General features: G+C 34.9%; 1 protein-coding gene across 5 annotated transcripts in view; it reads left to right on the top strand.

Annotated features, from left to right (window-relative positions):
* LOC116341331 (probable serine/threonine-protein kinase DDB_G0282963) overlaps positions 1–21,808 on the top strand; it is a 41,446-nt gene that overhangs the window by 15,006 nt on the left and 4,632 nt on the right. For all 5 annotated transcript variants that reach the window (XM_031768321.1, XM_031768322.1, XM_031768323.1 and 2 more), the window contains exons 6-9: positions 1,298–3,308; positions 18,660–19,186; positions 19,299–19,526; positions 19,598–19,713. In XM_031768321.1, the coding sequence (XP_031624181.1) occupies positions 1,298–3,308; positions 18,660–19,186; positions 19,299–19,526; positions 19,598–19,713 (2,882 nt within the window). The remainder of the gene's footprint in view (positions 1–1,297; positions 3,309–18,659; positions 19,187–19,298; positions 19,527–19,597; positions 19,714–21,808) is intronic.

Here is a 21,808-nt window from a genome sequence, read left to right as displayed (position 1 = left end):
CAGGTAGTAGCTAACAAAAACAACATATCTCAAATTCCAAATGTACCAAAAGAGTCTTTGTTGACTTTGCACTTTGTGTGTGTTCTGTGTCGATTACTTCATTTCTTACAACGCAAAAGCACATATGCGGCGTATGATGTCAGATATAATTTAGAATGTAAGAGATTCATTTAAATGCTTCTCCCAGATACACCCATTCACCATTTCGCCGAGAATAACGATTGTTCAAATGCGTTTTAATTTAAAGTCAATATACGTAGCATGAGTTACACCGAGCATTGGTGCGTGTGTGTATGTATGCATACGAAGCATCGAATCACATATGGGCACCGTTTGCTTTGTATTTTCTATTCTATCCTCTGTCGACGTCTCTCTATTTATTTACATACTGGCATCGTCGTAACATTTTACATCGTGTTCGCGCTCGCGCTTCACATGTTATCTGATTTAAATTAAAAGCAGAAGTCGGTTAAGGCAATTTCATTTTATTAAACGAATTCTCTAAAATGCGCCAAAGATTCGTATTTAAATAGACACAACAAGTTAAATTTATCCAATCGCATGAAGGAATCTCTTTGAAATATGTATCCATTCTCCAAATCTTTTCAGTCGGTTGTTCGGTTCGTCTGTGAACATTTCTCTAATTTCAAATTTCACGAATTCCATGTTTTATTCTACATATAAATGTCAAGATGATGTGATAAAAATAAAGCACATTCTACGCATTGAATTTAAACTATGCAAAATAGTCTCCCGAAAAATAAGGCAAACTTCAAAATGCTTGATTGAAGTAGCCAAGGCAACTTTAAAATGCATGATTGATAGGTATTTTTTTGACTAATTTTAAATCGTACCAAAAATGTGATAGATTGTATGAGCTACAGTCAATTACACCAAGTTCGAATTATTTTTTTAAACATAAAAATGCAAGTTTTCGTTACGAATTCTCAAGTTTTTAATCATCATTCAAACAAATGAATCATTTGTTTAAGAGCTGAGTACTAGGCTGAGTATCAACAGAGAACATTCCAGTGACGAGATAATCATTCGATAGAAATAGCTACGATGTGGTCATCATATCAAATGTAATTCTACGATTTTTTTAACATTCGAGGGGGGGAAAGAGAGTATTTTGATGCGATTTGATTGTACGGTGTTACTTTTAAGATCTCTGAAAACAATGAATAGAATGTGGTAATTAAATGTCTACTAGAGCACGGTTAACGATCATAAAAATAGGCATTGTTGTTTTTTTATTCAAATATAAATAATAAAATTAAAAAATTCTAAATTCCAGCGACAATCATAATAATAAGAGTTACAACGATACGAGTAATTCGTCAAGCAACAGTAACACCAGCAATATGATTTTGCCATCAACGGAACAAATACAATCAAATAACGATAGTGTAAACAATAACATAAGTTTAACTAATACATTGACTGGTCGCCCAACAGTCACGTCGTCATCGTCGACGGCGACGACAACAACACAAATAAATACACACACAAATGAGACGTACGACACTAATGATTCCAGTGTGGTAGATAGTAGTGATGATGATTTGTACTATGAAACACAACCTCGATCGTTGGCAGCATTAGCCGAGCGAGATAGACGTCGTGAGCAGCTGTATCTACAGAAACTGGCGAAAAAGCAACAGAAAGATCAACAACAACAACATCAAAGTGTAAACACAAGCACAGATCGTAATGTTTTGGTGGACAGTCGAGACGGTATGTCGATTCAAGCGAATGCAATTGACAGCAGTTCAGCGATGATCGTCAATGCGAACAGAGTGTCGGTTGAGTCAAATAATGTGAATCGTATTAGCTGTGGAAGTAATGACATCAACAATCGTTTAAGTGCTGAACAAAAATTAAACAACAACAACAATAAAACAACGTCAAATAAGAGTAAAATTTCATGCACAAATTACCCAAATAATAAAACTGATTTACGAGAAAATTGTTCAAATCGTATAAGTGTTGGTGGTGGTGGTAGTGGTGTTGTATTGCAAAACGGCAGTGGTGATAGTGAAACCGATAATACAATAAATCAAAAACAACCAATTAAAATGGAAACCAACAAATCGAATGTGAGTGCTATAAATGTGCCAGTATCATCACCGCAAGCAACAAGTAAAAGTGCATCATTGCCCGCAAAAATGAATAATTTTGATAAGAAATCAGCGCACAAACCGGGTTTCCTATCACGTTTTACCAATTTTCGATTTTCATTGCGTGGTAGCAAAAAGAAATTAAAATCACTAGAAAATACACCATCAAATGCCACCAATAATATTGTACTTGTGTCAACAAAGAGTGCTACCGCACAAAATAATAATCAACACGGTGAATCGGTCGTCGATCATGTACCTTTGCGAAATAAAACCAATAATAATAGCTCAAGAGCGGGTTGCTATCAACGAAACTCAATGCGAAGCAATGAATTCGAATATATCCCATTAAAAGATCCGATTGCTGTTGTATTTGACACACCAAATCAAACAAGTGATAAAAATGTGGGCAATGTAACAACAAATAACACCAGCACACCGATAAATGCAACGAAAAATGCAACGAAGAATTTCAAGAATGATAACAATAACAGCACATTTATCGCCGCCGAAAAGAAAAATAATGTGGTAACATCAAAGCCACCACTACCACGACAACCACCACGTGTAGTCGGTGTATGCGCAAAACAAGCATCCACATTGAATTCCACACATCCAAGCTATTATCAGCAAAGCAATAATAAAGCGGCTACATTGTCACAATCGAATCCACAACGTGAAGGAGTAAAACGTCATGCGCAACAACAACGTTCCACATCGGTGCCACCGCGCGAAATCAATTTTAACAGCCCAACTGATAATGGCAAGAATTTCCATTATTTGGCAAACCACCATCACGACGATGATGATTATCAGTTGCTTTCCAGTCGACAAACAAACGAGTCTTATTCGCGTGGCGGTCTCTTAAAAGGTGCAGTTTCAAGTGATGGTCTATTGATGGATGTGAATGAAAATAGTTTTTGTACGGGCGACGAAGATGAAGACGATGATAGTAAAATCGGTCTCATCGAAACGAATCTCGACACCGACGAAACGATTATATCGGGCAAAACGCGTAGTCTTATGGAACTTGGTCCACAAATGGCAAACCGTTCAAATGGCACAGCGGCCAATATTCGCTTAGGTAAACATGGTGCCAAAGGCAATGATCCAACTACAATCGAACCACGACGACCACATAAAAGCATGGAATTTTTATTGGATAAAGAAAATCAACGTTTTGTTTTGGTAAGTTTTCTACAAAGATACATTCATTATTTTCATCGATTTGGTTTTAAAAAATCTGTCACGAACAACCCAAATGGGTTCCCATTCGCCTTCACAAAAGCACGCTTTTTGATTAAACGAAACAACAATCAAAAGTTATTATAATTCGCAAAAGGAAACCCATACAGAAAATTTAATAGAGGAAACAAAACGTGTTAGAATATCATGTTGAACAGAAGCAAATCCAAAAAAAAAATGAAGACAATTGTGTGATATACAAAAGAAGTGAATAGTTGAGAGAGATAAAGAGAGACAGAGAATGAAAAGAAAAACACAAAAAATGGCTGAGAAAGACAAAGACCAATTTACACGAAGACGACGTGGAGGAAAGATTACACTTCAGATACTGTGTCCATTTATGCTGTGCTGTGTGATGTGCTATGTGTATGTGTTTCGTGTGTTGTCAAGCATTTTTCTTTCATGAATAAATTTTCCATATTGAATCCAACCACGTCGTATCGGCCGTCGTGCATATAGAAATTCGCTAACACCAAATAAAACGCTCACAACTCAAACATACACTTCCAGTACAACGACGTGGTTCAATTCAATTCAACTGGTATTTTTCACTCTTTTCTCTTGTTGCTTTCCCATTGTCGTTGTCATCATCGTCATCATCGTCAACGTTTCGAAAAAAAAACTGTCTGCCAGCTTTGAACTGTTCAATTCAAAAAAGTTTTTTGTGTGCGCTCTACGTTTTTTCAAAAAAAAAAAAAAAAAAACACTATTCAGTATTCACTTTGTTGATTTGATGTTCTTTGTGTGTTAGTTCTGCCTATACCCGATTCATATACATAAATTTATGCTTCTATGCTTGCGTTATAACAACTTAAACCTATATATGCACTCAATTTCCAACAAAACCAACGAATAGTTCAACAACATCCTGTCCTATGTTTATGCATTCATACATTTATTCCAATCATTTACACACGATGACGTTCTTTTACATGCTTTGAAAACTGCATAGTATGTTGACAACAAAATTGAGTCGACCCAGTGGTATTTTGTGTTGCAGTGAAGATGAGAAGAAAAAAATGACACGCGGTAAATAATAATTAGAAGCGAAAAAAAAATGAACGACAAGAAAGGCATCGGAAGAGAAGCCGTACATGTAATATCGGAGTGCAATTAACAAATTGCAAGTTATATGTTACATGCGCGACAATCGATACGTCCAATCTATCTTATTTTCTGAACAATCTATTCAATAGTTTGCTTCGATTTCAAATAAAATCAATTGAGCAGTGATAAATGGAATCGATTGTGTGTATACGATGTACAGTTACTATCTAATATCGCGTCAAACTAATAATCAATAAAATGAGGCAATGAAGCATTGTAGTAACGGAATGTAAACGGATCGAAGCATTTATTGGAAGTGAGAATAAATGAATAAGCATGAAGTATTAGTTTCTCTCTCCTCAAGAATGAATATTTATTTTATTTTGTTCATGCGGAAAAAAGCGCGTGTGGAAGCCACACGAACAGTTCATTTATTTTGATTGGGTGATGATTTGACGGAACGTTAATATATATGACGAAGCATAAAGCTGCTGCCAATACCTACCGATGATACGCAGTAAACATTATTTCCACTCGAGTTCAAAAAGCTAATCGAAACTATCGATCGAACGCGATTAATCACGATGCAATGTTTTCACAGTTTATCGATAATACTGATTCGATTTTCACAGATACCTTGCGCGTTAAATCTCAGACCCGTCAAATTTTCTCGCCTGTCTATATAACACACGAATTCCATTCCAAAAACGAAATACATGACATAAGCACTCAATACCCTGCAATGAAGTTTGATGCTATTTTTTTTACTTCGTTATCTATGTACACTACATTTTCATGTTTACTGATCACGCATTACATTATATGGTACGAACGAGAAAAAAAATTTCGTCGATATAAAAAAATGGCCATGGCAAAAAAATCTAAAACTAAAATCACTTATTTATCAGAACTGAATTACGATCTGCGAAAAGTAGAGCAAATAAATGTATCTCAAAACATGAGCCATTGATTAAAACGTTCTACATTTCATTGGCAAGTGGTGTTTGCATTTAATGGCGTTAATTTGAATTGGCTTTAATTTAATTTCCATTTCATACTTCTAAGTGTGTGCACATTTGACGACAGCGTGTCAATTAAAAACATGTTAAATATTTGAACTTGCAAGGCAATGTGGTCTCTCAACTCATGGCAAAAGATAACACAAAATTGTGAAAATTACTGTATATTCCGGAACAATATATCTCACATTCGGTCGTGAAACAACCTTCACATTGGATCTCGGTTTTAATGATTTATTTGCTAATTTTTTTGTTGACCGAAAAACAAACGAGTTCCTCGAATTAATTGCTATCATAAATGATAAGCGAACCGTTTCCGCCATCAAAACCACAGTAGCTACGAACAAAAAGGCAACTTTTTGGTCGCAATAAATTCACAATTCAATAATTCATTCAAATATTATATTTCCATGCGAACAACAAATATGGACTGGGCTTTTAAGAACAGCCTTTTCCGTTTTTGATTGACTACATTATACACAAAGAGGCAGAGAGAGAGAGAGAAATTCCATGCAAAACAGAATTAATCTATCACGTCAGTCAGTGAATAGCTAGACAATCGTTTTCCCTCGCTTCCTTTTCAAAATGAACGAATGGACAAAAAAAAAACGAGCATAGAAACGATTTGAAGTTATTTATTTAAAGTGAATTTCGTCGATAACCTTCGGCGGATTAGCAGCAATTTGCATAAATTACAATGACTATTGTATGTGTATGCGACGAGCGAACGATTTGGTGAAAATAGTGAATTTCATATGCATTATCGCACTGTCTTTGCCCGTCTATTGTGTACAGTGTACACTCTTTTTGATATAGCATTCAAATCGCAAACTCATAAATAAATTCGAATGAACGAACGAAAAAAAAGTGCAAACAAATAAACGGCGATAAATTCAGTGGCATATGAGCGCCCGCGATTTACAGCTCGTCAAATGAAGCCATTATACTGAATAGACCATTGTTCGTTGAGTTGTGTACTTCTTCGGGTGTATTTTTGGTATTTACTCAAGCCAAATCGAGCTAAAAACGATTTTCGAACCACTCGTTATAACATAATCGAGCTTGAGTCGTTGATAATCGTAAAGCTTAAAAATCACTTTAGCCCAAAGTCAATAGGTTTAAATTTTCATATTGAATATTATACGATATCTCACCTACACAAAAACCTTTGATTTTTACTTCATTGTCGTTGTCGTCGTCATCATCGACGACATTGTTGTTATTATTTAATTAAAAAATGGCAAATCGTCGTTTTGTTCACCACATTTGCTTCAAACAGTGAGAAAAAAAAACTGATTGGTTTTTATCATTGTTATTCATGACAACTCCATCCATGCAACAGAATGAAGCGCTGACAGCCCACAATTGGGAGCGCACATACAGACTCGACACAACAATGGAGAAAGAGACACAAATGACGGTTTGATAGATTATAATTCAATACTGATTAATTGTTAGCTATCAGAAGGGAAGAGAGAAATTTGCGTTGGCTTGAAATGCAAATTGTGCCCATCCAATGGCACAACAACAACACAAACACATACACATTGTCACAAATGAAGTTGGCCTATCGCAAATGTGCACATAAATTGTATGTAATTAGAAAAATTTCTCTCTAGGAATGTTTATTCCATGCAAAACCGAGCTTATGCAACCCGATTTTTTTTTGTTACTGATGCAGATGGACCTATTTTTCATAGACTCAGTATAAATAGATTTTTGCAGCAAAAAAAAGATAACTGCATTTCTCTATTTTTCCATCCGTTTGTTGTTTTTTCTTCTATTTCGATTTCCCTGAATTATTTACGAAGGGAATTGAGTCTTTTTTACGGCATTGAGTTTATGGCCCAATTTCAAAAATAAAAATTGAACTGAATCGATGTCAATTATATCATATACATGACAGATAACATCGATTGACAATTGAACTCAATTTTATGCATCGCATTAAAATTCAACGCAAACCGTGTTTAAAGGTCAATGATAGACCTTCCAAATAAAATGTGATGTGTGTCGCGGTGATGCGAATATATTTTTAAAAATGAAAACAACATATAGATTTTTGATGTTTATTTTCCTGTCATTTCGTGTGAGAGATATACGATTCTGTTTTTGTCGACTTTGTATCACTTTACCAAATGAGAAAATTCCGAAAGACATTTAATGTGTATTTATATAAATGTCCACTTTTGATTAGTCATCAGTCTTTGCGAATCGGAAATATTTTGACAAACAAATTTAATTCATGCACAGAATACACAGTCAAATTGATTTTCGACTCATTTTTTATTCGCCTGGTGAGAGTGTATAGTCGACCGACTGTCATTAGATGAACGATGCGAATTTAGATAACCCAAAATGAGATAATGTTTAAAAAAGAAAATGAATCGTGAAGAGACACACACGCACAACAAAAGAACGGCAATTGTGTGTTAATTTAATCGGTCTGTCTCTCACTTGGTGCACAAAAAGTACTCCATTGTCAATATGTTGAATGAAGAAAGAAAGAAAAAGAGAAATGGGTTTCGCGGCGCTATTTATTCCATTGACAAAGAACACACAATGGCACGCCGTACACAATTCAAAGTGCGAGAAAAAAAAAATCAGTGAGTTTGATGTATGCGCGATCATCATTGTGGTCGGAAGGGGGGAAAAACATACGTGCAGCGGCGACGAATAGAGCTAAATTAATTTTAATATATGACACAGCAACAGAACCACCAAACCGATTTACATGCCGCATAAACAGAGTCGATCGCTTAATCATGAACCATTTTACATTTTAATAATGCGTGTATAAATGCAGTTATTCGTACCCATTCCACAATCCAGACTGGCATCGTTATTCTTTACATGTGTATTTTGGCGACAATTTTGCCGCATTGTTTTTGGCCGTCATTTCTTTTTTTTAACAAATTCGTCATTTTTTTATCACACAATTGAAAATGTAGTGTTTTGAATTTAAAATGACGAATTTGTTAAGCCGTTATTCAGAAGAACGCGATTCGCAACGGCATTTACCAATTGACGTGAAACCATAACAACTGAACATGCCGAATAAAAAAAAACAGCACCACTATTATGGCAACTGATAGGTCGTAATGTCGTAAATAAACAATACACTCAGCCGTTCTCGGTTCATTCATGGTCATTCAACCCAAAGAAGAAGCAACTATAAAACAAAAAAAAGTACCCATAAGAAAGGCGAGAGAAAAAGCGACGGGAAAATATAGGCGCATATTTTCATTTCAATGAAGTTCAACATTTCATCAACGATTTGATAAAATGCGCATTTTCGTTCAGAGTTCAATCCATAATAAACAACAACATTTTAATAATTCTCGTTCGTTCTCCTCTCGCTTGTGTGCGCATTTCGCCCATTCGATTTTATTTTACTCGCTGATTATCGTTCGCGTTTTTTTTCGTTTTTCATCATGACTAATTATTAGTTTCATGGTTTGCATGTAATCTAATTGATTCGTGTGTGCGTGAGTGATATTTTTTTGTGTGATGGAGAATGTGTCATTCGGATAAGCCAAAGCGATATATTTCAAACCAACTAGTTGAGAGAAGAATAAGTGGCCGTCTGAACTCAACACGCCCCACAACATTCAAGGGGAACCAAAAGTCAAACCGAAACTGAATTGTTTGTGCTGAATTGATTAGAAATACAAGTCACATCGGAATCATCTTCTTTCGCTCAATTTTAGATATTAAATTGCTACCATTCAGTTTAAATTTTGATATTGATTGAATTAATCTTTCGATTTGATTCTCTCAAATATGGGAACTCATTTAGTATACAAAATGCAATGAATTATTACAATTGAATTGGTTTTGTTCAGTTTCCGAGCGACACAAAGTTTGAACACTGTAAACGATACGTAGCACTTGAAAATATGAACTCACGCATAAGCCAATAGTTTTAATGGCATGTTTCATATACCACTTCCACTTAGCCTATTATGCAGTTGATTCGATTTAAAACATTTAAAGCGGCAACAGCATACACATATATGCACATCATCGAGCCAGTAATGTTTTAATGGGTATTTACTACATCATATGCATGGAACAAAAATAAAAAAAAATAAATAAAATATGTTTGCCGTTGTTGTTTTTTCTCTCGTCAATATAGTTTGCAAACTCACGCGCTAAGCTACTTTAACTTTGGATTTTGAATTGTAATGTAATATCGGGTGAGGTTCGGCCAGCACATTCAATGTATGAATTCATCAAATGTACGCGTTCGGAAAATGTGAACCAAATATAAATTATTGCATGGCCTGATATAAATTGCAAATTGTAATATGGACGGAGCCGGGTGCTTGTGTGCTTGCATATGTATGATTTGGCATTGCATGAATGTGCGTGGTGGATTCGCTATTTATAATTTCATCGTTTCTCTCAACACTGTACAACATATCGGTTGAATATATGTCTAACATCTGGTTATAGTAGCAATGCTGCGCGACCGCCATTGAACAATAACAACAACAACAATAACAAAATAACAAACATATTGCAAAATATATCTTAGCAAAGATAGAGAACGAAATGAAAAACACAAACAAACAAACTTACTGTTGTAAATACATTGAAAGCCCACATTTCAATCGACGCACACGAAGTGGAATTAATGGAAAAAGATCAAGAGATCAAATGATTAAAAGAGATATTGAATTTGACGATATATACATTTTTTTTCTGGTGAAAATTCTCATTAGCAATTTTCTCGCTGAGAATATTGTCTTTATTTTACATTATGCGTTTCTTTTTGCATCGAAAGAGAAAGAGAGTTTGTTTTTAGCAAAAGTAATTATTAGGGTGTGAGAGAGCATTGAATTAAATTCATCGCATGGCGGGCGCGTGCAAACGTTATAATTTCATCTTCACGTTTTGCAAACAGTTTACGATTTTTTTTGCGTGTGCCGTGCACAAATGTGGAAATATTTTTGCGCTTGTTTTGATATTTGTGTCTGTGCTGCGATCGAATACGAAAAGAAGAGAAAAATTAAAGAAACAGCCACAAGCCAAAGAAAACTTTCTATTTTTCCTTCATGTTTTGGCTTTCAGCAAGATAGGCCAACTCACAATTCACAAAATCGATGCAGAGCATCGTACAGTGTTTCAATATTTATCTATGCGACTGCATAGAGAAAGAGAGAGAAAAAACCAATCTGCATTTCGATAAATTCGCTGTTTATCTTTTCCATTGTTTGCTTCTTACCATTACCACTTTAGTGTGTGGTTTCGTCGTGCCGAATCACAATTTGTTGTATTTAGACCACGCTAAATGAGATTGAACAACCGGAAAACGTTTGCAAAAATTCTCTGGCTTTTTTTATTGCATGTTTCCATGATGATTCATAAAAAATAGTTTATTGTCATTGAATATAATACAGCATAACAAAAAAAAAGAGAAAATAATTTGACCTCAGATACACTCACGTTTTGTCACCAAATCTCGTTTGCAAACTAGAATGCGCGTAAAAACCATCTCATTTTGAATGAGTTACGAATTTCCAGTTTTTGACCATTATTCGACGGCCATCGACAACAAATGCGAATGCCAATCACATTAAATCTCACATTGAATCTCAAAAATTGACCGAATAGAAAGTTCTAAAAATAAAATATGAAAATTTAAATGATCGTTTGCATTTAAAATATATATGAAACAGATGCTACAGGCAATAAACTGCTCGTCTTTTAAACCGAGGCCAATAAAGTGCTCCTAATATATTTATGCCGGCGAAAATGAATTGCAAAGTGAACTGTCGAACTAGCTTCACTTCAATAAATCGAAGTCGTAACTCATTTGAACAGAAAAAAATGAATTGAAAAATGTTTCATCCGAAAAAAAGAGACCACATGTGTTTCCACCATATGATGATCAGTTGTTGAAGTCAAAACATTTATGCTGGCTTTGTGCCATAAAATTCTTTGTAAAAAATATCTCTCTACCAACACCGAATAAGAAGAGAAAAACTATCAGCCAGCAATATATACAATGCAAACAAGAAATCTGAACGCATTGAAAAAAAACAAAAGAACTCGGCTCCGCGCAATTGAGATGAAGAACGAAATGAGAGACGTTGATGCATGCATGCAAACAAAAAACGACGTACAAAAAGAATGAAAAGGAATTTAAATGCCATATTGAGAGCCAACGGGACCAGTCGTAAGCAAACAGAAAAAAAAGAAACCCATTTCATAAATGGTGGAATTCTCCGATTTTTATCTTAAACATACCGCAAGCAAAATATAACGTTTTATTGTGCAAGTTTAAAGTTTTTTTTTTAAGTGAATGCAGTTTTTTTTTCCCGAAACGTCTTGCAACAAATTAACATTTTTAATGGTTAATCAACATGAGATGATGATTTTTGATGTGAAAAATGGACCGTGAAACAAACACGCTCAAGTTTTTCTTTGTTTTCTACACCCAATACAAAGAAGAACAACAAAGCCATTGCGATCAAGTGCACACGAATAACAATCATAAGCGGCACTGCCATTGCACACACACCATCATAACCAAAACTAATTCACACAAATACACACTCTCATCGGGCCGCCTTTGTTCTAAGAAAACTTGAATTATTTACATTCAAAACGAATGAAATTTGGTATTTTCCGTGAAAATTAATTCCAATGTTTTTGGTGTGGTGTTGTTGCTTTTAAAATGAAAACATTGAATAGGCACGAATATTGTGCGTTCGTTTTCTTTGTTGTTATTGCTCTTGTTGTTGTTGTTGTTTTCATTTTGACATTGTGTTTTGAAGTACATACGGTGGAACTGGTATTACTATATTTCGGTCGCATGTTGATTTGTATAGAAAACGATTAAAATTTAATGCATGTAACACGATACATTTGCTGAATGCAATTGAAACGAATCGTCCGGAAACTGAATTCAAATGGTATTAAACACCAACACACCGACTAACACACTGAGAGACTTGAAGCTTGTGAAATAGTTCTCAGCACACATTCATTCGAATGGATTTCATTCTGGTTAATTTGTTATGCGAGACTTTGGTTCCATTTATAACTTAGTAACTCAGTTTGAATGAAAAAAATGCGATGGACGAAAATATACCGCTCACAATGACCACGAATTTGAAAATGACATTTATTAGTGTCGTTTTCCGTCGACTCTTTTTATACCCGACCATTATGTGTGTGTGTTTTTTTTTTATTCTTTCCTTCATTTGGCATGGTTTTATTTTTTTGTCATGAAAGCACGCTAGAAGAGCTCTCATTGTCGTTTTCATTCAACATATTTCAATTATTCCGAAAATTGATGCCACTCGATGAAATGAATCCATTGTAATCAATAGAATCGGAGCATTTGAATTGTAAGTTCCGCATTTAACTATAGCACGGCCAAAATGCGTTATTCAAATCAGCATGTCATGATATAATCCGTCTTTGAAATATTCACTGATTATTATTATGGTATCGTAACACGTCTGTGTACACCGTACACACGCAAACTATGCAATTTCGCCCAAACGTAGTGCGCATGACACGGTAAAAGCTTAAAACACCCTTACTCAATACGGTGGTTGTGTGCACGTCATGTATGTGTGTGTGTGTGTGTGTGTGTTTGCTACAATGTTAAACGCCAAACAGCAAGCTTTTTAAAGTTGTGTGTTGTTCTGTCGATGTGGTCTTTTATTACTCTTCTCCCGTTGGGTGAAGAAAGCGCACACCATCAGTAACATCAACGGCAACAGCAACAACAACCATTCCGTTGCAGTACACACTCAAAAAGCACACATCCAGTTTATAAAATACAAATGAAATCTAGTTCGAGGTCAAACACATACGTGCAAAACATCAACGTGTATGCCTTTTTCCATAGATATCACACACATTCTGACTACTCGATGGTATCATATTTAAAAATGGCATATAAACACACATCGACAACACTACTCGCTGACATGCACACACCAAAAGCCAAAACCAATTTCTCTAATATGACGGCTTCGGACTAAAATGCTCAAGTAGCGAAGAAAAAAAAACTCAAAGCCGAATTGTGTGTAGCAAAACCATTAGGAAATACGGACAAATAACAGCAGCAGCCGCAGCAGTAGTAGAAGCAGTGGCAGCAATGCATCGCATTTTGAAGCCGTGATAATAAGTTTTCGCCGAAACACACAGCGAATGGTATTCTTCCACGATTGAGTTGCTAGTTTTACTATCTTTTTTTTCACTCTACATACTGCACTACAGTTTTTTTAAAGCCAGTTTTCGACAACACTTTGTGAACAGTGCATGCGAACCAGCGATTATTGTGCTTTTACCACCAACTTAGGTGCAATCGCAAGAGGGGTGCAATTACGCGGTGAGAGAGAAAAAACGTAGTTTTATTTTCAGTACAATTAATGTAAAAAGTTTCTCGGTCAGTCTTTGTGTGCATTAAGTTCTGTGACATTGTCTAAAGCGATAACGGGAATGGATTTTGTTGAAATTGTTTTCGAATCATTCAGTTGAAATGGTGAATAGTGCTTTATCCTTGCTTTTCTTTGTTATTGTAATATAAACGTGTGCTTATGCTTGGATGTGTGTGTAAGAAGAAGTTGAATTCCAAATTAAAAAGTCACCAATTACCTGTAGTATGACCTTTAGTGGCAATATTACAATTGCTTATATTCGTTAAGAAATATTGAAAACTAGATATTCTCCATGGCTCAACAATAGTCCGAGTGAAATTGAAAATGACGTTGTGTTAGTGGGCCAATCAACGAACGACCTCAAAACCATTCGCAAAATAAAAATCAATGATATACGTATAGATTCGAATGATAAACAACAAAATTGCACAGATACAACAGAGAGAACGATAAAAAAAGTATGACACAATATTTCAAAGTGTCGACTTGAACATTATAGCGATGGTGAAAATGTAAGTGCGGGGGAAAAAAGGTGGAAAATATACGGTGTGATGGAAATTGAAAGTGCATAAATAAAAAGAGTGCTCTCAGGTCTTATGACAAGCAATTATTATTTCGGTTATTTCAATGTTGCAGCCCAGAAAGCTGGCATCTAGTGCATTTACGTAATCAGTTGTAACATAAATACATCTATATATATTCAGGCAAAAGCCATTTGTTACATTACGAATCGCAAAACGGAATCATAGTCAACGTCAAACATGTTTCAATTGGACGACGACAATTACAAGTTAAAAGTAAGATTTTTCAAACAAAAAACTTTCATCTTTTGATAGAATCTTACAACATTGTATTTTCGTTTGTTTTCTTTTCTTCTCTGTGCCGATGTGTTGTTTTTTTCTTTGCTGTTTGGTGTTTTAGTTTTCTCTTTCGTTTTTTTTGTTTTTAATTTCAAAAATGAACACGAAAAGATGTTCATTGTTATCCATATTTTCTATCGAAATCGTTTGAGCTTCTGTTACAGCCATATATACATATACAATGCGATGACGAATGTATGTACGTTTTTCACTCTGTTCGTATTGATTATTCTAGAGCGATAGCTACAAACTGAATACGCGCGATATGCATGCGTTTTTTTATGGTACGTAGTATTGGCTCGGTTCAATGTGCTTAAAATGGACTGTAGAAATTCACAGAAAAAAAACCCGTCATCGCACTTACAAGCAAACCTAGTCTCCAACTATTCACAAAACTTCGATTTGTTTGACACACGAAATGACAACTTTGTGTTTATTTTGTTGTAATTGTAAATCACATCGCGTTGAATGATAGAACGAGGGTGAGAAAAAACGAGATCTTCATGAATGATGAGAGTGTTCTCAACTGAGAGCCCTAACAAAGAGTGTACATTGTGCAATTATCATCAAAAGCAAAACCTTTTATCCATCGTAAATACTGCATAAAAAAAACGACCAAATCGAAATATGGTACGGTTGCTTTTGATGCTGCTGCAATTTGCCTTTGAATTTACTGTGACTGCTCGGTTTTGTCATTAAAGCCTTTTTCATCGTTAGCAAAGAGACGTTATTCGAGGCGCCAGCCGAACAAAACGCATACCGTAAAAAAAACATTCAATTATGCATGTAATTAGTCGCAAGAGCAGCTTGTAAACCATCGTTTAAAGTGTTGCTCTACCCTTTTTCAGTTGTGAATTTAATTTGCGATATTTTTTTACCAGAGAATATTCTTATTACGATGTGATGAATGTCAACGATGCAATTTTTCCCCAATCTCTTTCCCATCTTTTCCACGTTTTTTTTTTCTCACTCTCATCGAACGAGTGATGTCGTGATGAAAGTAAAATATTTAGAAGCCATTTATATTTATATGCAAATGGTCTATATATCGATGCGCAGATTCACAACACACGAAACACAAGATGTGGTGTGCATTTAAAAGCATTTTTCATACCTGGATTGAATGCCATTCTGATGTGTCACATTTTACAATGACAAGAGACCCCTGAGCCGAGAGTTATTCAGTCGGGGGATTCACATGTGCCGCACAAATAAGGATAATAATGCAAATATTTTGTCATCATTTTTCTTGGAAAATTGGACGAATAAAAAAAAATGGTCAAATAAGCCTCGTAAAGTAACCGGAGCCATAAAGGTTATAGGACAAAGGCAACAGCAATCAATATGTAATTATGGCATTTCATATACATGACATCTCATGCACAAACACAAGATGTGTGCGTTTCGGTGTGTATCACAATTTCTCATTATACGCCGCATTTGTGTATTTGACTTAATCTTGGCATTTTATGTTTTGTTTTCTTATTTTATGCTCCATAATCTACACAAACACTATTTGACTTGCGACGATGTATGTTAAGCCGTCGACACCACTACTTTATCCCTCTTGTACCAATGTCTCAATTCTAGTTTTGCCACTTTTTTATCTCTATCTTAATACAGTCTTGTCTTCCGCATTTTCGCATTACATGTACACTTTTGTCGCTGTTTCACACAACACAACGCACATCTCTCTCTCTCTTTGTGATGTTGCTACTCATGTTTGCTACTAAATCATTCAAACCGTATTCAAGCAGTTACTGCTAACACAGTGACAGACTGCGTTTGAAAGGAAGAGTAGCAATGAATACAATGTGCTAGTTGAGAATATTGTTCACAATGTCAGTGTGTTGAGATGCAAAGTGAGTGAGTGAGCGAGTAGGCGAAGAGATACAAGAGCAAAGAGAAGAAAGAAAAGATATCAAAAAAAAAAATTCCGTTCGTGTATCTTTTCTCTTTGCGATATTTTTCGGTCTCATTTCATGTCCATTGTTTTTACATGCAAATTTACAAGCAAATGAACATGTTTGCACAGGTCTGAATTTCTATTGTCCGCAATCAACGCATTAGCACTCGTTGTCATTCAGACGGTTGGTGGGACTTTTTTTTTCTTCTTCAAAAACTGGAATGAGTGTCGCCTCACACAGTAGAAAAATAAACAGTTATTATGACTTTGGCACGATGTGCACCCTCGATGTTGGTGTGCACAAATCATACACACACTTTGCCATTCGAGTTGAAATTGTCCGACAAAACGGTTCGTACACAAACGCTTCATCAAACAAGTACATTTGTTTCTCGTTCTAGCCGAGCAAATTTTTCTGTTGAAGTTTTTTAAAAACAAATTTCGTTGCATACACAATATCATTGAAACACTTAGTTACATCAATTAAATTTCAAGTAATATAATAATAGACTTAAAAAGAAAAATGGCATCAAATTACGGTTTTGATATGGATACATCGATTGTCAGTGATATTAGTGCACTCGATTGCGGTGATTTTGATATGATAATTGAGCACTTGTTGTCGAAACCGTTGAAAAAATCAAGACGTTCGGCAAAAAAGTCGGCACATCGAAAAGTAAAAGCGGCTCAAAGTGTACCAGCACTAAACGATATCGAAACATACAATCGCACCAACAATGGGGGGCACGATGAAAGTATGGCGAATGCATCATTTTCGGCGACAAACGAAAGCTATTTGTCATCTTTCAACGATACATGCACAACAATTAATAGCGATTTCGAACAAATTTTCGCATACTTTGATCAAGACGTAACCACCGATGACCTAATGCTTAGCGACGATGATTCTGAACCGTCGAATAACGATTCGTCAAACATAACTATGCCAAATATTCGTATGTCAAATGAAAGAGAAAATATCGCATGCAATTTTGAAAAACTTCTCGTAAATGACACAAAGCCAAAGAAAAAACAATTACAACACCAAGAAATAAAAGACGTTCAAAATAAGAGCAAAACAATTTTGAATAAAATTCAACAGTTTAATGGAACTCAATCGATAAATAAAAATGTTGGCAAAAACCCAATGAAATCACAGTCGCACTGCACACCAATTCGACCAGTCAGTTCGTTTTCAACATCTTCTACCGCGTCATTGCATGACAGCGACAGTGATACAACGTTTAAAAAGCCATTTGATGTGGTAAACAGAGGACATGTTCGGAATAAAGTTGCATTTTTCAACGATGGCACGACATTAGATCGAAGTTCATCGGCATCACCATCCACTCAATCGAGCACTAAATCGACATCCGATGATGATGAATATCAATTTCGTTGCACACAATCCAAACGTAATTTCAAGAAAAATTGCGATTTTTTCGAAAGTTTTTTTAAAGATAAAAAAGACCATGATCAAAGCGTACTCGATACGTCATCAATTCGATTCGGAAAGCATGAAACATCAGGCAACAATTGCAATGGCGAAAATCAAATGAAAATTCAAGCAGATGCACATTTTGAAGACGATTCAAACGAGTGTCAACTTGATCCGCATGAAAAACTTAAAGCCGTTCGAACATATGTACAAACACAATATGTTTTACGACGACTTCAATCGATTGTTAAAAAAGCGTACGATTTGGATGAGAAAAAATTAAATTTAATGAATTTGAAATTGTTCAAAAAATTTCTAACACGCCTTCGTGATTACTCGTACAAATGTACCGAAGTATTGAATGCAATTGGCCAAAATGTGCTGACTGATTTCGAAAAGAATTCTATGTCAGCCGAAGAACTGCTTTATACAGCATTAAAAGAAGCATATATTGCTCAGGTATTAACTATTCAAAACTACGAATCTTCATTGTTTCCTTTTGTGAATTTTTTTTGTTTTGTTGGAAAAATTTTATTTCTTAAATGCATAAAAAAGAGAATTTGTTTTTTTTTTTTAAATTTCAATCGATATTAATGAGATTGTCTTTATTTATTTACAGCCGCCAGAAAATGAGCTCCAAAAATCGCACGACACCAATACAAATTACAGTGAGCATCAATTGCGTGTGCAAGCCTCATTACAACGCTTGCACATTCCCGATTGGTTCAAACAGTACAGTACAGCTACAAAAACTGGTGAAAATACCGGTGGCTATGTGCCGGGCAGTTTTACCAAAAAACGCAACGCTGATACGCAACGATGGACTGGCCTTAGTTCAAAAACCACATCACTCAGCTCATTAGGATCGCATCGATCTGATCGTAGCCCATTATTGTTAAGCCCATCAGCACAAAGTCATCACGGTGGCCATACAGGTTTTTCGCGTTGGTCAACATCGCATCTAAATTCCAGTCAAACATCACCAAGTGCTTCGACACGTGGCTCATTCTCACGTGGCGGACCAAATTCAAGCATTTTATCGAATCAATCGTATGCAAATAATTCGATACGTGGCTCATTCAGGCAACCATATCTCGGATGGAGAAGCCAAGAGAAATTATCACAACCACGAACGCCTCACGAACGGTATGTTGCATAAATTGACAAGTTTTTAATTTTAAAAATCAAATAAAATGCATATTTATAAATGTTTAATTATTAAATGGATTTTAAATTGTGCTGGTTTTTCTTCTTGTAGCCTTGCATCGTCGATGTTAAGTCGTCAACAAACTAAACAGCAACCACAAACCCAGTCAAACAATACGAATGCGTTAAGTGCTAAAACTGCCACAGAGCCAGCTGTTTCACCTGAAATTCAAACGTCAATCAAAGAAGTTACATCAGCTATTGTGCATTATGTCAACGATACAAATAATCGAACGACATCGGGCAATTCAAGAAGTCGATCGGCCAGTCCCTCGTCTCGGTGAGATGAAACCGTTTTTTAATCAAAACAACATATTTACTAATTTCGTTATTTTTGTTTGGTTAATTTAGACACTGCTGGTTGGAGAGTTCATTTGTTGGTAATAAACCGATGGATTCACCGCAGACACCGGTTTTGGATAGTTCGATTGGCCTGTCAGCCACATCTTCCCGTGTCAATGGTGTTGGTGAGTCGCGTCTACTCTAGACAAGCAATACACGCAAATCCATCCAAAATAAACCAGAAAACCCGTTTTTTGCTCGCTGAACATATTTTCTTCATTTTTTTTTTTATTATTTTAAACATTTTACGACAATGAACAGTATCTGTTGTTTTTCTTGTTTGTTTCGTTTTAATTTCATTTATTCACAATAGCACCAACAAAAACAATTCGTATTTTTAAATGTTTACGAACGAAAAACGAATAATTATTCTTTTACGATAATTGAAATGAGATATTAATTGATTTCTAGCTTATGCTTGATTTACAGAATGATTTTTAAATAATGTAAACGTTTTGTTTGTCCAAAGTAAATTTGATTTATGATTATTAATCGACCGAACGATCGAACAAAATGAATGATATTGCGATGAGGTTCGATGAAATACCGCAATTTTGGTTAGGGAACATTTTTGTTTATCTTCAATTGAACTGATAGAAAATGTTCATTATGTTTATTCGTTCTCCTTCTATCCTTTGAACAACAGCACTAAATTTTTCTTGTCTTTTTTTTTGATTTTGTAATCACACACGTACACACACGCGCGCCACACATAAAACTCACACTTTGGCACAGAAATCTACGAGCTTTAGATGAATAGACAATGATTTAATTAAGACTTCATTATATTGACATATATTATGGATTTATTTAGTAGAAATATCATGAACATTTTCTTATGCTTTAATTTTTTTAATTTTTGTTTCTCTCGCAATTATTTTCTCGGTAGTATCATAGACTTTCTATCTAAAAATGATAAAGACTGACACTTGTAATTAGGTCAACATTAAGATTTAACAAGTGAAAGTGTAATCGTCAGAACGATTTATCAGTTTTAGCGTGGACATAGAGTCTGTGTTACTAGAAGTAGTATAATTTCAATTGAGCTCTTGAAAATTTCATCCTGTACAAAATATTGACATCATGATCACAGTGCAAATACATACACACACATATATACACACACACTTACATAATATATATAAATTACATGCTGTCTTAAGGAGTCTATTTAAAATTTTATAATTTCATTCGAATAATATGATATATGTTATAATTTATATATATATATTTTTAAAAATTTGGGCGAAAAGAAATAAATATATATCCTGCATATACGAAACAACGACTATGAACTGAATGGTGAAATCTGCTTGAAACAATTTAGAATGCAATCACTTGGTTGTTCAACCACACATAGCGAACATTTCTGGCACAATGCAATCAACACCATGCACCACGCAATCGAGTCAAATCAGCTGCACGAAGTTGATGACCACTTGATGGCGTTTACTTAAATCACCTCCCTCTTTGGAGTCTTTAACAAACAGGGTTGGTTATGATTTCGATGGTAAAAAAAATACCCAATAAATACCGGACCATAAATAATCAATAACCCGGAATCCAAATCAATACCGAATCGAATTCTGTTTCCATCTATCAGCACCATCAATTCAATTGCAACAACAGCCGAAAAAAAACCCAATCAATTTTAGATATCTTCTATTAAAACATTGGGCTTTATTTCTCATTATTTTTTTTGTTTAATTTTTGCTCATACACATGCAATCTCCATTCGACCAAGTGATTTGAAACAATTAAAATACACCTGCCCGTAATTCACTCATATTTTATGCATCTCGAAAAAATTTAAAACCTATTCATACAATTTTATCCAGCTCATTTTGCTCATTTTATGGGTGCAACGAAAAAATGTTATGCTTTTTTTTTTAATTGGTTTAGATTTTGTTTTTAGTTTTACGCAACAAAGTAAAAAATCAATGAGACTCCAAAATGGAATTATTATATATAATCAAAACTCCTTTTTAGCTTAGGCATTATTTTTTTTCAGTTTAGTTTCAATTTATTTTTTTGTTTATATCGAACTAATTTTGTTAAATTTAAGAAATTATAATCATTTTAATAAAAAAAAAAACAATACAATGTCCCTATTTAATTTTAATTTTATCGGCTTATTTTTGTTTGTTTGTTTTATATTGATTTCTTCGGTTGATTTTTTATTTCGTTTCGTTCAAGTAAGTATTCCATCTGAAATTGGAA

Source organism: Contarinia nasturtii, unplaced genomic scaffold (genome assembly GCF_009176525.2).
Source record: "Contarinia nasturtii isolate CC-2019 unplaced genomic scaffold, AAFC_CNas_1.1 Cnas_scaffold_695, whole genome shotgun sequence".
Classification (NCBI taxonomy): domain Eukaryota; kingdom Metazoa; phylum Arthropoda; class Insecta; order Diptera; family Cecidomyiidae; genus Contarinia; species Contarinia nasturtii.
Note: the sequence above shows the minus strand (reverse complement) of the source record. Positions and strands in the feature narration are given on the sequence as shown.